General features: G+C 40.5%; 1 protein-coding gene across 5 annotated transcripts in view; it reads right to left on the minus strand.

Annotated features, from left to right (window-relative positions):
- The window catches only part of ACACA (acetyl-CoA carboxylase alpha), a 421,319-nt gene that overhangs the window by 325,331 nt on the left and 82,285 nt on the right, over window positions 1-13,703 (minus strand). For all 5 annotated transcript variants that reach the window (XR_011026314.1, XM_068269366.1, XM_068269368.1 and 2 more), the window contains exons 11-18: window positions 13,495-13,665; window positions 8,118-8,279; window positions 7,052-7,215; window positions 4,382-4,532; window positions 2,374-2,477; window positions 996-1,077; window positions 570-715; window positions 333-483 (exon numbers count right to left, since the gene is read on the minus strand). Coding sequence is in view for 4 of the 5 variants with exons in the window: in XM_068269366.1 (XP_068125467.1) it covers window positions 333-483; window positions 570-715; window positions 996-1,077; window positions 2,374-2,477; window positions 4,382-4,532; window positions 7,052-7,215; window positions 8,118-8,279; window positions 13,495-13,665 (1,131 nt within the window). In the remaining variant the exon portion in view is untranslated. The remainder of the gene's footprint in view (window positions 1-332; window positions 484-569; window positions 716-995; window positions 1,078-2,373; window positions 2,478-4,381; window positions 4,533-7,051; window positions 7,216-8,117; window positions 8,280-13,494; window positions 13,666-13,703) is intronic.

Genomic DNA, 13,703 nt, shown 5'->3' on the forward strand with positions numbered 1-13,703 from the left:
GGAATTGACTGTTCCAGAGGTGGCTATCCTAGTGCTGACATTAAGAACCTCACAAAGGACATCAATAAGAGAGAAATTAACAATGTTAGCATAAATACATAAAGGTGGAACAGATGAAAAGGAGATCTTTCTTTAGGCTAAAAATTATCAGCACTCTCACTTAGGTTATGTGCACTTGACATATTTTGCTAATTGAAGAACCTGTATTGCAAAAGCAATGCTATATATAGAGATTCCCCAAAGTGAAAGCTAGTTTCTTACGGTTGTCAAAAAGGGAAAAAAAAAATTAAGACATACAACACAATGAAAAGGCTCTGATTATTTTGTGATACCTCTATCTCAGCATAGCACTGTCCAGCAAACACATGGCCACCATCCTCAACAACATACTGTATGAGCTTCCCGGCTGATGGAGAGCGCAGAATGGAGGGGTCATTTTCTTTCTCAAAGACACAGGTTTTATTCCCAATAGTGATGCGGTACCTGCCAAACAATGCATGCATCAGGCATAGAAACAATGATTCCTACCATTTATAGACAGGTATGTAAGAGAAATACATGACAGTTACCTATCAACTTCTTCTTTAATGTATGTGGTGTAGCTGCTGCCATCATATGACAAAAGCAGACCTCCATCACTGAGCCTGTGCACATCCACTTCCACACAAGAGCCGTTCATTATCACCACATAAGAATTTGGAGACTGACGTGTGACCTGGGTTAAAGGGACAAGACATCGTTCTTTGATATGTCATCACAAACAGCAATTTCCAGAAGACAATTACTATTGCCAGACAAAAACTATTGCCACTCTCCTTAAAGATGGACTGCTTTAGTTTTGTTTCAAGAGAAGGAAACAAGCTCTGCTCCTGGTTTATACTGCCTGTCTATAGCATACTATAGATAGATACCATTATGAAGTTACAGACGTGAATCAAAATTCCACGCACTCTGCATTCTGTACTTGCACAAGTAATACACGGATGCGCAATTACCTTAAGAACGTATTTCTTTCCTTCATAGATGAGCTCTACAGCCACAGTATTTAGCAATGTGTGTGCTGGCAACACTTGACCCCTAATTGGAAGAAAAAAAATGTCACTAGAAGTTTGAAAAATAACTCTAAAACTGTTGTAATACATGTTAAAATAAATATTAAAGCACATGCGATATTGATGAATCGATTAGTTCCACGGAAGGCAAAAAAGGGTTTGTGCTGACTAGTTCACCATTGAGGCATGGTACATTAAAACTCTTAATATTATATTATTATTATTACAACTTATTGTATTTATAAAGCACCAACATATACGCTGGACAATAAATAGGGATACATACAATGTAAACAAGGGGTGACAGACAGAGAGGTAGCACGCAATTATACAACATAGCACAAGGTTATACAAGCAAACAGGGTAGAAGATGCAGCAATTAGGTCCAAGTTAGTCCATGGGAAGGGTGGCATTGGTGGGGTTGCAAGATCATTGGTGTCATTGGTGGGGTTGCAAGATCATTGGTGTCATTGGTGGGGTTGCAAGATCATTGGTGTCATTGGTGGGGTTGCAAGATCAGGAAGGACACACTAGAAGGGGGGAGGGAGGGGAGTCTATGTCAAGTCTCCATTGCAGTTTGCACTCATAACGCAGTGTGAATCCAGGCAGAAACTCTTTGTTACATACATGTACACTGGAACTGAAATTGGCCACTTGGTGTACATATAATGTTAAGGAGTTAATGTATCATCCCACTACATTATATAATTAAGAAACTTTAGTTCCTCCAGGATGGTGTTGTCAGTTTCAACGAAGGGGACTGGTATTACTGTGGCAGCAAGACTCATCTTCGTGGTGATCTGGGTAAAGAATTGGAGCTTGATGTAGTTAAACATTTGGTAGTGTGTATGCTGGATAGTGCAGTGAGCACCCGATCATGTGACCTCAGAGATGGTAATATGTAAGATTCAGTTTTGGTAATGGTTTGTACACCTGGTAACAGTACCATCCGATTGGAAGGTAATCTCAATGCAAGGTGATAGCTAGACATTGTTGGAGGGCAGTAGTTCCCTATTAGGTCCACTTGTGATGCAACCCTACTATGATTGGCCGATTTTCTGTGCCCAGCTTTCTCACTGTAAGATTGATGCAGTTTGTTGACAAGAGGTGTATGGAGCTGGCATGGCCAGTAGCAGCACATTACTGTGATAACTAGGTCCCTTTGTGAGGGACGTTCTGCAATAACTTTATACTATTTTTACATGATGTAATAAAACTGCAGTAAGGCAATTTCTAATACTAACACGCATAGTTATAATGTATGTTATACAGAATACATTTTTGTACAAAGGTAGAATAAAAAAATAACCTTTTAACTTACCGTTCCAATGAATGCAAGAAATTGGACACACTATTCCGGAGACTCATATCTGCCACATGCAGGGCACCACATACAACCCCCAGCATAGTGTCTGGGCGTTCAGCCTGGCAAATGAGAAATTAAAGATGATTTTAATGTACATAATGTACAAGCAATGGTTTAGACTTCATAAAATTAATGAAATTAGCACTGTGCACCATGTTCAACTGTAACAGTCTCTCCTAGGATTTCCTTGGCAAGGAAATATAGCAATGAAAGGATTCCCATACAGTCTACACTACACTACAATGACTAGCCAGGTCTTCTCTTTACAGTATGTGAGGATGACAGGAAGAATTTCACTGGTTGTTACAGGACACCTGCTCTGCAAGAGGAGTTCATGAAAAGAACACATTTAACTCTGCCCAAGCAACATAAACTAATCTAATATAGGAGTTGTAGATAACTTCTTAAGCCTTTTCTACACGGTACAATTTTCCATCAGATCGGATCTATTAGATAATTTTCAAACAGTCCAATCGGATTGCGTTAGATTTTGAAATAGATTTTGGGTACTTATCAAAGCAAAATGTATCGCAAAATTGATCTGAAACAATTTGGACGTCTACACACAATGCAATTTCTGATTAGATCTATCTAATAGATCCGTCTATCTGATGGAAAATTATACTGTGTAGATCAGGCTTAATGCTGGGAATACACAGTGCGTTTTTGCTGCTCGATTCTCCATTCGCTCGTTCTTGCCGCTCGATTCTCCACTCAATTCTCTTATCTTCCGCTAGTCTTTCTTATCTTTTTCCATTCACTTCTATCAGAAATCGAGCGGCAAAACGATCAAACGTGAGATCGGATATGTCGGAAATGATCTATTGAACCCATCTATCTGCTGCAAGAACGCATTGTGTATTCCCAGCATTAGGCTTTGTGGGCTCTGCTGTGATTAAAGACTGAGTTTCCACGGCTGCCCCAAGGATAATATACTTTCAATTACTGTATTTTAACATGTAACACAGAGATCATGGTATGTATATAGAGTTGGGTATAGTACTGTATTAACTAGGCCTGTTTTAAACATGGAGTCTCAAGCAACCAAAAAGCACATTTATCTGGCATCAGCCGATCCCCATCGGTGCCAGATAACTAAAAACATGACTAGATTTCCAATGTAGTTGGTTTTTTTCCATATTCCAATAAATCTAGTGAAATTGAAGACAACATATTGATCAGTGTGGTATACATCTCAGTGAAACAAAGCTAACATAATAAACCTAAATTGACATTAGCCAAGAATATACAGTGTTTAATGAATCGAAAATATAATTGATCATTATTACCATCCTCTATTTATAGAGCCCCATCCTAGTGTACAGCACTGTACTAATAAGTTAGTAAGGTGTGTAGGAAGGTAAGGCAAGCTATCACAAAAACATGGCACAGGAGAAGAAGAGAAAGAAAGTACCTGCATACTGTACCTCATACACAAGACCTATATTACTATATTAACCAGGGAGTCAAATCATGAGCACGTGAAACCAGTGGGTGAATTCCATGGCAAAAATTGACCCAGGACTCCACCTAGACTTTAAACAGCAATATTTATATTACCAGAGTAAAAGAAACACACAATGTTTTGGTCGCAAAGGTCTTTGTCAAATGCACTTGATAAAAGGTCTTTCTGGCCAAAAGTTTGTGTGTTGCTACAACTCAAGTACAATGAATATGGAATAAAGCAAATTGGTGTTCCAAGTCCAGATGAAGTCCCTGATTTTTGTTCCTTCTCCACTAGGCCAACAATCGAAGAGAAAACATAAAACACATACAACAGCTAGTAGCCCAAATGCATGCAGAGTCTCACATACAGGATGACCAGTGTATTTTCTATTGTGGTGAAGACTCTGCAAGCTTTTGCTCTACTTGCTAAGTGACTTGTATGTGGAAACATTATACTGAACATTATATTTCTGGCATCTTGGTTTTGCTTTACTGAGCCACAAGGCTAGAAAGTTACCTGCACTTTTTCTGATATCAGTCTGTCCAACCAGCCAGTGTCTATCCGATTGTGCTGGAAACTTTCAGTCTCAAGAAGCTTTATTAAATATTCCACAGTTGTTCGAAAATCTCCACGGATAGATAATTCTTTCAGTGCAACAACCATATTACTGATTCAAAAAAGACAAAAAAGGGGAAAAAACAAGAGGCTGAAACAAGTACATTGAAATTCAAGGGCCTATGATAATGTTATAGCATGCTGCTTGTGATTACTGGTGGGAGATTTTCTGTCTAGACCATTCCACAACCTTCAACCTCTCTTCAAATCTACAGGCAGGAGGGAACTAAATTGTAACACTGACTGGTTAGCTTCTTATTGCTCATAACCTATTATTGATTATTGGAAGGAACCAGAAAAAAAAAAAATATTAGACAAGACACGACACAGAACATTTAAATTGCGATTTACTCCTGGCGGACTCAAAGCGCCAGAGCTGCAGACACCTAAGGCACGCTCCACAGGCAAACAGGATCATTAGGGAACCTTGCCCAAAGACTCATAACAGTTTTACACATACTGGCTTAAGATGGGGTTCAAACCTTTGTCAAACAGCTCAAATCCCCATCAAAGGCAACAACCTTACCAGAATGCTATCCAACAATCTCCTACTAAAGCACCCATGTAGTGTGTTTCCATTTCCCTATCTAGCAGTAAGCCTACATAGTATTTTGCCTTACTACCTCAACATGGCATGGGATACTGTCCACACAAGCTCTACTGACCCTTGCAAAGTCCCAAATGAACTTGAAGACCAACTTGATCCACCTTAACCTATTTGATTGCTGTCTGTTCTCAGTATTGCTGCAGAGGCAAGCTGATTATGTCACTAAGAGACCAAAAAAGACCTAGCCAATGTGGTAGAGGCATGACAAAGGGCAGGAAGAAGTGTTACATGGGGTGAGAGTGGGCATGGACAGAAATTTGAACCAGGGATCCCTGAAAATACCAGGACTGACTTGGGTTCCACAAAGTCTCACCAATGAGAGCAGTCTGAGCTGCGTAGCAGAGTTGTACAGTATAGTGCCCTGCCACCTGTGCTGTTATGAACACCCCCACAGATTTGCTTTGAGATTTTCCACTGTTCACTATCTTCCAGCCAACAAAATAGGAAATGCAAAGCCATCAAACATGACAATTGGTGCATGCTGTGGGTGTTGAGTGGGCAGCAGGACTAGGAGACGTTTTAGGTAAATGTGGTTAGAACCTCTACAATGCTCCATTGATAATGAGCAGTGTGGCGAACATTACGGAAAGTCGTGCGCAATCGCCAACGATTTTCGTATGGTCCTGCACAATTACTGTCGGTCCTGGGTAGAATAAAACAAAATACCTTTCCCTTGCTCTCTTCCACTGACAGCACAGCCCCTCACCCTCACATCCTGTGTCAGGTCGGAAAAGAATTTCACACGTGGCCGACCCCCTGGGCAGAGCCATTTGGCTACACAGCTACACAGCTCATGTCCCAGAAACTAGCTCAAACTGGCTGAGATAAGAGCTCCCTCCAAAATCATACGGTCAAACAAAGAGAACTTTAATTTATTAATAATTCAAAATAGGTTTGGCACAGCAAGACAAGAATTACATTTCCTGATACCTAGAAATCAGTTCTATCATTCACCTGAATTACATTTTTCTAGGAATCAGTAGAGAAACCACTTTATCCGGCCTGCATAGAGCGAATGCAATAGAATAGGCATGTATAGCCTTGTTTAATACAGGGTCGCAGGCCGCTTATGAATATACGGTAGTCTCGGATTTGCAATGCGCCAATTTGGGGCGGAGTCACACAGATTATTAATAATTGGTACATTTCTTGCTCTGAGTCTGGAGGTGGCAACCTTGCTGCCATGAGATAACCCTGCCTTAAACACACCTACTTTCCAGGTAGTGACAGCCCCAAAACTCAGGTCCTATAAAAGTGGGGCGGGACCAAACCTGCCGAGTTCTCCAAATTCCATCGACCAGGCAAGTCCAGGCAGGCGTTTAAGGAGAGCCGACGCCTGCTGTGTTCAAGGACTATTAACATTAATGCCTACTTTTAAACTGGACTCTTTTTCTTCATTCTTCAAATGGACTGCTCAGCTAACTAAGTAAGAACTTTCGGATTTTATTCCTTTTTATTTTTAAGCTCTGTGTGTATATGTTAATTGGTGTATATAACTGTATGTAATGCATTTTTGTTATTAAACGTTTTAAAAATCGTTTAGCGGTTATGACCTGTTGCTGAACATACACAATCGTACCTATTCTCCTGAAATCGCTACCCTGTGTTTAACAGCAGTGTGCCTTTATAACCCGTATGTTGAGAACCCGGCCCACATATAACGATCTGACCCCGGTTCCTGCATACTGCTAAGGGTTGATAGAGCGTTCTCGAAGTCCTAGTATAATTACAGTAGCGGGCTGTGTAACTCGCTTGGTGGCAGATCTTTGAATTGTATGTGTGTGGTGAATCCGTTGGCATCTGAACGCTCCCTCCGCGAGTCAGTTCATCAAATTGCGAAGTCGGGTTACCCTTCGTGATGAGCAAATGACCGTGTGAGAGGATTTCTGACGCTGATCGATTGACCCCATCCGCAGACCGGCTTGCGGTCTGTGACAAGCAGAGCAAAGACAAAACACACTTACGAAATAGCTTCTTCTCGGTTTTCTCCCCAGGAGAAACAGTGACCAAACTGAGAATCAGCAAATTCATGAAGACCTCCAGCTGCCGCTACACTGAAGTAGCCCCACACATTCTTGTTGCTGCGGAAATTCAGTTCCTGAACAGTGCCAGAGCTTGGCTTAAAACCCTGTGGACAAAGGTAGAGAATATACCAAAATGTGACATGCAATAACAAAAAAGTACAATTTTGTACAGGAGGACGTGTTTGCAATTACAAGACATTTGTAACTGGCGGTTGAGAGTAAAGGGTATGGGGCTATCTGTATTAAGAGGAAACTGCAACCTCTAGCTATAGATTAATGTTTAGAGACACTGCAGAGTTCTGCACTGATTTCCAGAGACTTTCACAGAAGTTCACTCAGATACGCACTTCACTCAGTGGTAAATCTCCTTCACAATGCATAGTTCTTTCTCATATAAATCAAGTTTCAGGTAAATATGTAAATATAAAATGTACATCTTTTGTAGTCATGGCTATGTTTACTTTTTTGCTTGTAAGGTTTTAAACCTAATATCATCAAGGTTACCCCAATATCTTGTGAGTTATTTGGTAGTGGTGCCGAATAGTGTACACTACTTTGCTCAGCTGGTGCACAAGCCGAAGTACAGGCGGACATGGCTGCATTGAATGCAAGTGAACAAGGCTGCTCATGCCAACACTCAAATGTGCACCTGGACCAATTTTTTTTTTACAGGACGCCCCATTGCACCACAGGTGGAGTAACAGATGCCATTGCAGTAAATGCAGAATCTTGGCACCAGCAAGGCTTGATGGGAGATGGGCATCTATATAGCAGTAAGTGGTGCCTTATAAGCCACAGCTCAACAATTTACTCAGGATACTTCCTTTCACACTCTACTTCGACCTGAAAATTAAGTGAGACTTGATATAAGAAGTCATGTTTTTGGCCAAAGACACCCCCCTTCCCTTATTTTACTGTGCTCCTCTTGACTTGCTCTGTGGCATTGCATTTCACACTCTGAGCGAGACAGCTAATGATCATCCAATAGCTATTCGTTAAGGCATACCTCATCTGGATTTTCACTTGTAATACGAGCAGCAATGACATGTCCTCTTGGGCACGGAGCATTTAGTGAGTTTTCAAAGTCAATAAGTGTATCACTCCAAGCTGGAAGTCCATACAGCATTCGGATATCCTTAATTCTGTGGAGAGGGATTCCCATGGCAATCTGGAAATATGAGAAAAAAAAAAAAACACATAATACTGGATTCATAAATGTAGATCATTCTGAACTAGCGATGGGGTTTTAAAAATAAAAGAGATGCTCATACAGTATGAATGCACTTCAGATTACATCAGTTGCCAGGGCTAAATCAAATGAATATCTATTCAGGCTCAAACAAGCCTACAGCCTTTGGTCAGATTTAAGCTGGGCACACACCACTCAATTGGTTTGATTCACAAAAGAGTGCTAACTGTTAGTACGGCTGTTTTCGCACGAATTTTCGCATTGCGCGCCATCGCCAATTTTCACGCGAAACAATAAAGTTTTTGCGCACAAATGCGATTGTTTGCGCAAAACAGTTATCGCTTCACACGAAAATTCTATATCAATATCGTAATTGTGCTATCGGCTGAAACTGCTGCAGCTTCAATAGATTTCCATTAGATTCAATGTTTATATACTGTAGAATCTAATGTGTAATCTATTGTAAAACAATCTGATAGCGTGTGGCCACTGTTCATGTGTTATTAATGTATGTGTCCCAAACAGGACACATTTCCAGTTATTGTCTTCTTATTCATCAATAGGACAGGAAGTGATAAAAAAATAAAATAAAAACAAAAACCCAACAAGGTCACAGACTTCAATGGAAATGTAAAAGAGAAAAAGTTTTAACTGTGCATAAGTCCCTGATAAGAGGATTTTTATTTGCTTCCGATACTTTGTTACCCATGAAAGCAGCAGGAAATGCACAACATTCCCCTCACTGTGACAACTATATCTTTCCCTGCTCTATCCAAAGCACACCCACAGAAAAAATAAGTTCACCCTAATAGTGCACTCTGACAGTGAGGGAGGGGTCTAGAGAAAGTGTTTTCTTCAACGTAAAACACTGACCACCTCCATCCTCCACACAGCTTTGACTGATGTCTGCCATTTGTTATGAGTTTTGACACAATTATGATTTAATGAAGGTAATTAAGTGGAAGTTTAATTTATCTACCAAGTGTGCAGCTGGGGCGGATTTCTTTCTTAAAAGGGAACCTGTAATAATGGATGCCTTTTAAACAATACCAGTTGCATGGCAGTCCTGCTGATCTCTTTGGCTGCAGTAGCGTCTGAATCACACACCTGAAACAAGCATGTGGTAATCTAGTCAGATTTCAGTCAAACATCTGATCTACTTGAGTGTTCGGGGTCTATGGCTAAACATATCAGAGGCAGAGGACAAGCCATATAGCAAGGCAATAGACATTGTTTAAAAAGGAAATAAATAGGTCAGCCTCCATATTTCTTTCACTCCAGGTGTGCTTTAAAATTGCATGCATGCAAACTGCTATTAGCCCATCACTGCACCCGAGTGCGTTAGAAAAGATCCAGTGTGCCCCTTGGTATATATTTCTTTATATGAATACACACACAATTTTTTTTTTTAGAGTAGTGGGGCTCTGAAGTATTTTTCCTCTGTGATTCTTTCAATGTAGAGTGAAGATGGCTATCCACTTTCATACAGCAGATGGTGCTGTGCATATACAAAATATACACATCTAATATACATTTCTCTCCTGTCAGGCTTGTTTTATATGTTCAAATTTGAAAGTGGAGGCTGTTCTAAGTACAATAAAGGAGACAGGAGAGCGGTCTTAGGTTAAAGTTCTGATCCCTGGAACACACATCATAGTATTTAAATTGCCTTTTGTAAATGAATTACTGGCAAAAATACTATGTAACTCCAATATCAGGTATACAGCAGAGTCTCAGTTATCCGGCACCAATGGAGATTGGCTGATGCCGGGTAAATGTGCTTTCTGGTTGCCTGAGACTAAGCATTAAAAATAGACCTAGCTGATACAGTACTATACCCCACTCTCTATACTTGCCATGAACTCTGTATTAAAAGTTAAAATACAGCAACTGAAAGTATATTGACCTTCTATATGGAACACAGTTTTTAAAGGACACCTGAAGTGAGAAGGACAGGGAGGCTGCCATATTTATTTCCTTTTAAGCAATACCAGTTGCCTGGCAGCCCTGCTGTTCCTCTGCCACTAATAATTTCAGCCATAGACCCTGAACAGAATGCAGCAGATCAGGTGTTTTTGACATTATTGTCATATCTGACAAGATTAGCTGCATGCTTGTTTCTGGTGTAATTCAGGCACTACTTCAGCCAAACAGATCAGCAGGGCTGCCAGGCAAATGGTTTAACAGGAAATAAATATGGCAGCCTCCATATCCCTCTCACTTCAGTTGTCCTTTAAGCACAGCAGAGCCCACAAACAGCCTAACAAGATGGCATTCACCAATGTGAGTACTGCCGACAATTTGTGCCAGTTAGATGAGTTCCAGAGAATGGACCTCTACTGTGATCACAGTTTCAACAGGATATAAACTGCTATAAGCTTGCTTCTACAGTAAACTCAGTGGATCTTTGTGAGAGGGTAAGGAATCTGTCAGCCAACTTAGAAATGTTCATCCTACTCCCCAGGTAGAATCATACAGTATATGTGAAAGCTTAGAAGAAAACGAATCCCCTATCAGTTCGCTATCTAATCTCAGGTTAAACGTACAGAGGCACTCAGTGAGCCTGTTTTTTCACACAAAATAATGTAGCTTTTCAGCAGTGAAGGTAGCATTCCAGTCAAATTATAGCTTGCGTTGTATACACTGAACTTTGTGAAGATTTAGAATATCATGTATATAAAGCCTGCTTCATACAGCTTGGCATTGCAGATGGGATTTCCTGCATTCCTATGTTGTGACTGTGTGCTGACAATCGTGGGAGGGGAGCCTTTCATCTCCTGGTAATACAGGCACACACCTTTCCATCAAAGTTACTCTGGAGTATATCAGAAAACTGGAAATACAGAACTAAAATCTATGGCATCACATAGTCCAAGAGGAACCTACTACCTTATGTTCTGATGACAATAAATAGTACACCATAATATTATACATGAGGGAAGCACATTGCAAGGCACAGCCCTGTATACAGGATTAAAGGCAACCAGACCATACTAATCAGTCTCATGATTCTCTGTGAATTCCCATGAAGTAGGAGTTTAGGTACTATAATGCTATCATTATCAGTTACCAGCTATTCACCAGTTACCAGATACACAGCGGCTTGGTAATGGAAAGTATCATACAGCTTATATAGAAGAAGTTCAATAAAATGGATGATCTCTTAGCTTTAACAAGCCACATGGTGGCCAAGTAGCCAAATCACATTCCCTCCTCACAGTGCCACAGCCTCAGTTTCAAATCCCAGCTAAGACAATATCTGCATAGAGATTGTATACGGTATTCTTCCCACATGTGCATGGCTTTCCTCCATTCACTACATATTCCTTCCACATCTCAAAAATATGCTAGTTCTCCAAAAATCGACCACTGACAATGGTAGTTACATTAGACAATGGGACTGATTTATAAAGGGAAAAGCAGCCTGTTCACCCAAAAAAAAATACCATTATTCCTGATGAAATGTTGCCACTTTTCATTTGTTGCCATATACTATTTTGGTTGTTCCTCGAGCGGTTTTGAGTCTTGTGAGTGAGGCACATTTGGCGTGTTTTTTTGGCCCTGAAGGTTCATTGCTCATAAGTTCCAAGCAGAAGAAAAACTACAAACTAAACAGTGTATGGTCATCTTTATGGAGGGAATCCCTGGCCAACAATATCTGGTGAAAATCTAAACTCTGTTTAATTTACATGGCAACAATGAGACGATCAATTTACTCAAATGGTCTCACCTTTAATTTGAGAAAACAATTATTTAATTTACATTTAAGTTTCTAGTTGGCTGGTCATCATTATGTCAGCATGCTTCCTTTTTGCTGCCTGTATATGCTAAAGTAGGTAGCATAAATGGAACAAGATCACATGACCACCACCAGCCAGAGATTTACAAATCAGTCACGTGATCAAATCAGTCACAGGTCTCCATGAAGTCTCCTGAAGAAAAGTTTAGGTAAAATAAATCTATCATTACCAGTTACCCGACATATAGTCGATTGGTAATTGCCTCCTGAGCGTCTTCAGAGGCAATGCGCACTTCCTCTGAAGACGCTCAGGAGAGCGAAACGGTCGTAAGGCGGCCCCTATCGCTCCCACCTCACCCCACAGCCATCAAATATCTGGTAGGACTACATGTAATAATAATAATAATAATAATAATAATAATAATCTGAACATTTATATAGCGCTTTTCTCCTGTCGGACTCAAAGCGCTCAAGAGCTGCAGCTACTGGGACGAGCTCAGGAGGCCACCCTGCAGTGTTAGGAAGTCTTGCCTTGAACTCCTTACTGAATAGGTACTGACCCTAGCCAGGATTCGAACCCTGGTCTCCCATATCAAAGGCAGCGCCCTTAACCAGTACTCTATTCAGCCACTGCATGTACAACTACATGCATTGCTGATTGCTTTTTTGCTTTTTGCATTAGCCAGAAAAATAAAGCTAATTTTATGCTGAATCTTTTGCAAGTGCCGACCTATTTCTCTACCTATGCCATATTGATCTGTTTTGTCTCTAAGGCCTGAGCACGCAACATTTCAGCTTATATACCATAGTAGCAAAAAAGGTTTTATTTCTTTAAAAAAAAAAAAAAAAACGTTTTGTATCTACCTATATAGCTTATATACCAGATATTTCCTCCCTGAAAATACCTTAATGCTGATGACACTCTTACACAGAGATCTGCAGTGCCGGTTCTTTGTATCTACTTTGTGATTGACAATACTGATGGCATAAAGAGCAGTAGGAGTGCCGGGCAACTAATATGGTTTAAAAAGAAATAAATATGGCAGCCTTCATATCCCTCTCAGTTCAGGTTCCCTTCAAGACCTGTCATGGTGTTTCTCTTTCACACTCTCCAGTCAGAAGACTGGGAAGGTATTTTGCTAGTCGGTTTAGCTCAACTGTAGAGAGGGAGGCATTTGTGGTTTCTGAGCTTCTGCCGATTTCCCTGTGTGGCTGGGCAAGCTGAACTAAAGGAATGGCTGGAAAGAATAACAGCCATTGTAAGGCTGGTAACACATTTTACATATATTGGATCTAAACTGCATGTTTAGTTATGTGCCCAGAAAATAGTGTCAACATTTGTGTATGGAGCACTCATATCTCACAGTACAGTATTATAATTCTTTAAAAAACAGCGGAGGAAAAGACAGAATTAGAAGCATGTGCAAAATAGGCAGATAAATAGCTGTGTGGTACCTGAAGCTGTGCTGCTGGGAGGTTGACGTCAGCGACCATCTCTGTGCAGGGATGTTCCACTTGAAGACGGGGATTTAACTCCAGGAAGTAAAAACTGCCATCCTGACTGTAGAGATACTCAACAGTCCCCGCACTTACATATCCCACCATTTTGGCAAGCTTCACAGCACACTGAAAAGAGGAACAGTAAGTTAAAGTCAAGCTATCTA

Source organism: Hyperolius riggenbachi, chromosome 2 (genome assembly GCF_040937935.1).
Source record: "Hyperolius riggenbachi isolate aHypRig1 chromosome 2, aHypRig1.pri, whole genome shotgun sequence".
Taxonomy (NCBI): Eukaryota; Metazoa; Chordata; class Amphibia; order Anura; family Hyperoliidae; genus Hyperolius; species Hyperolius riggenbachi.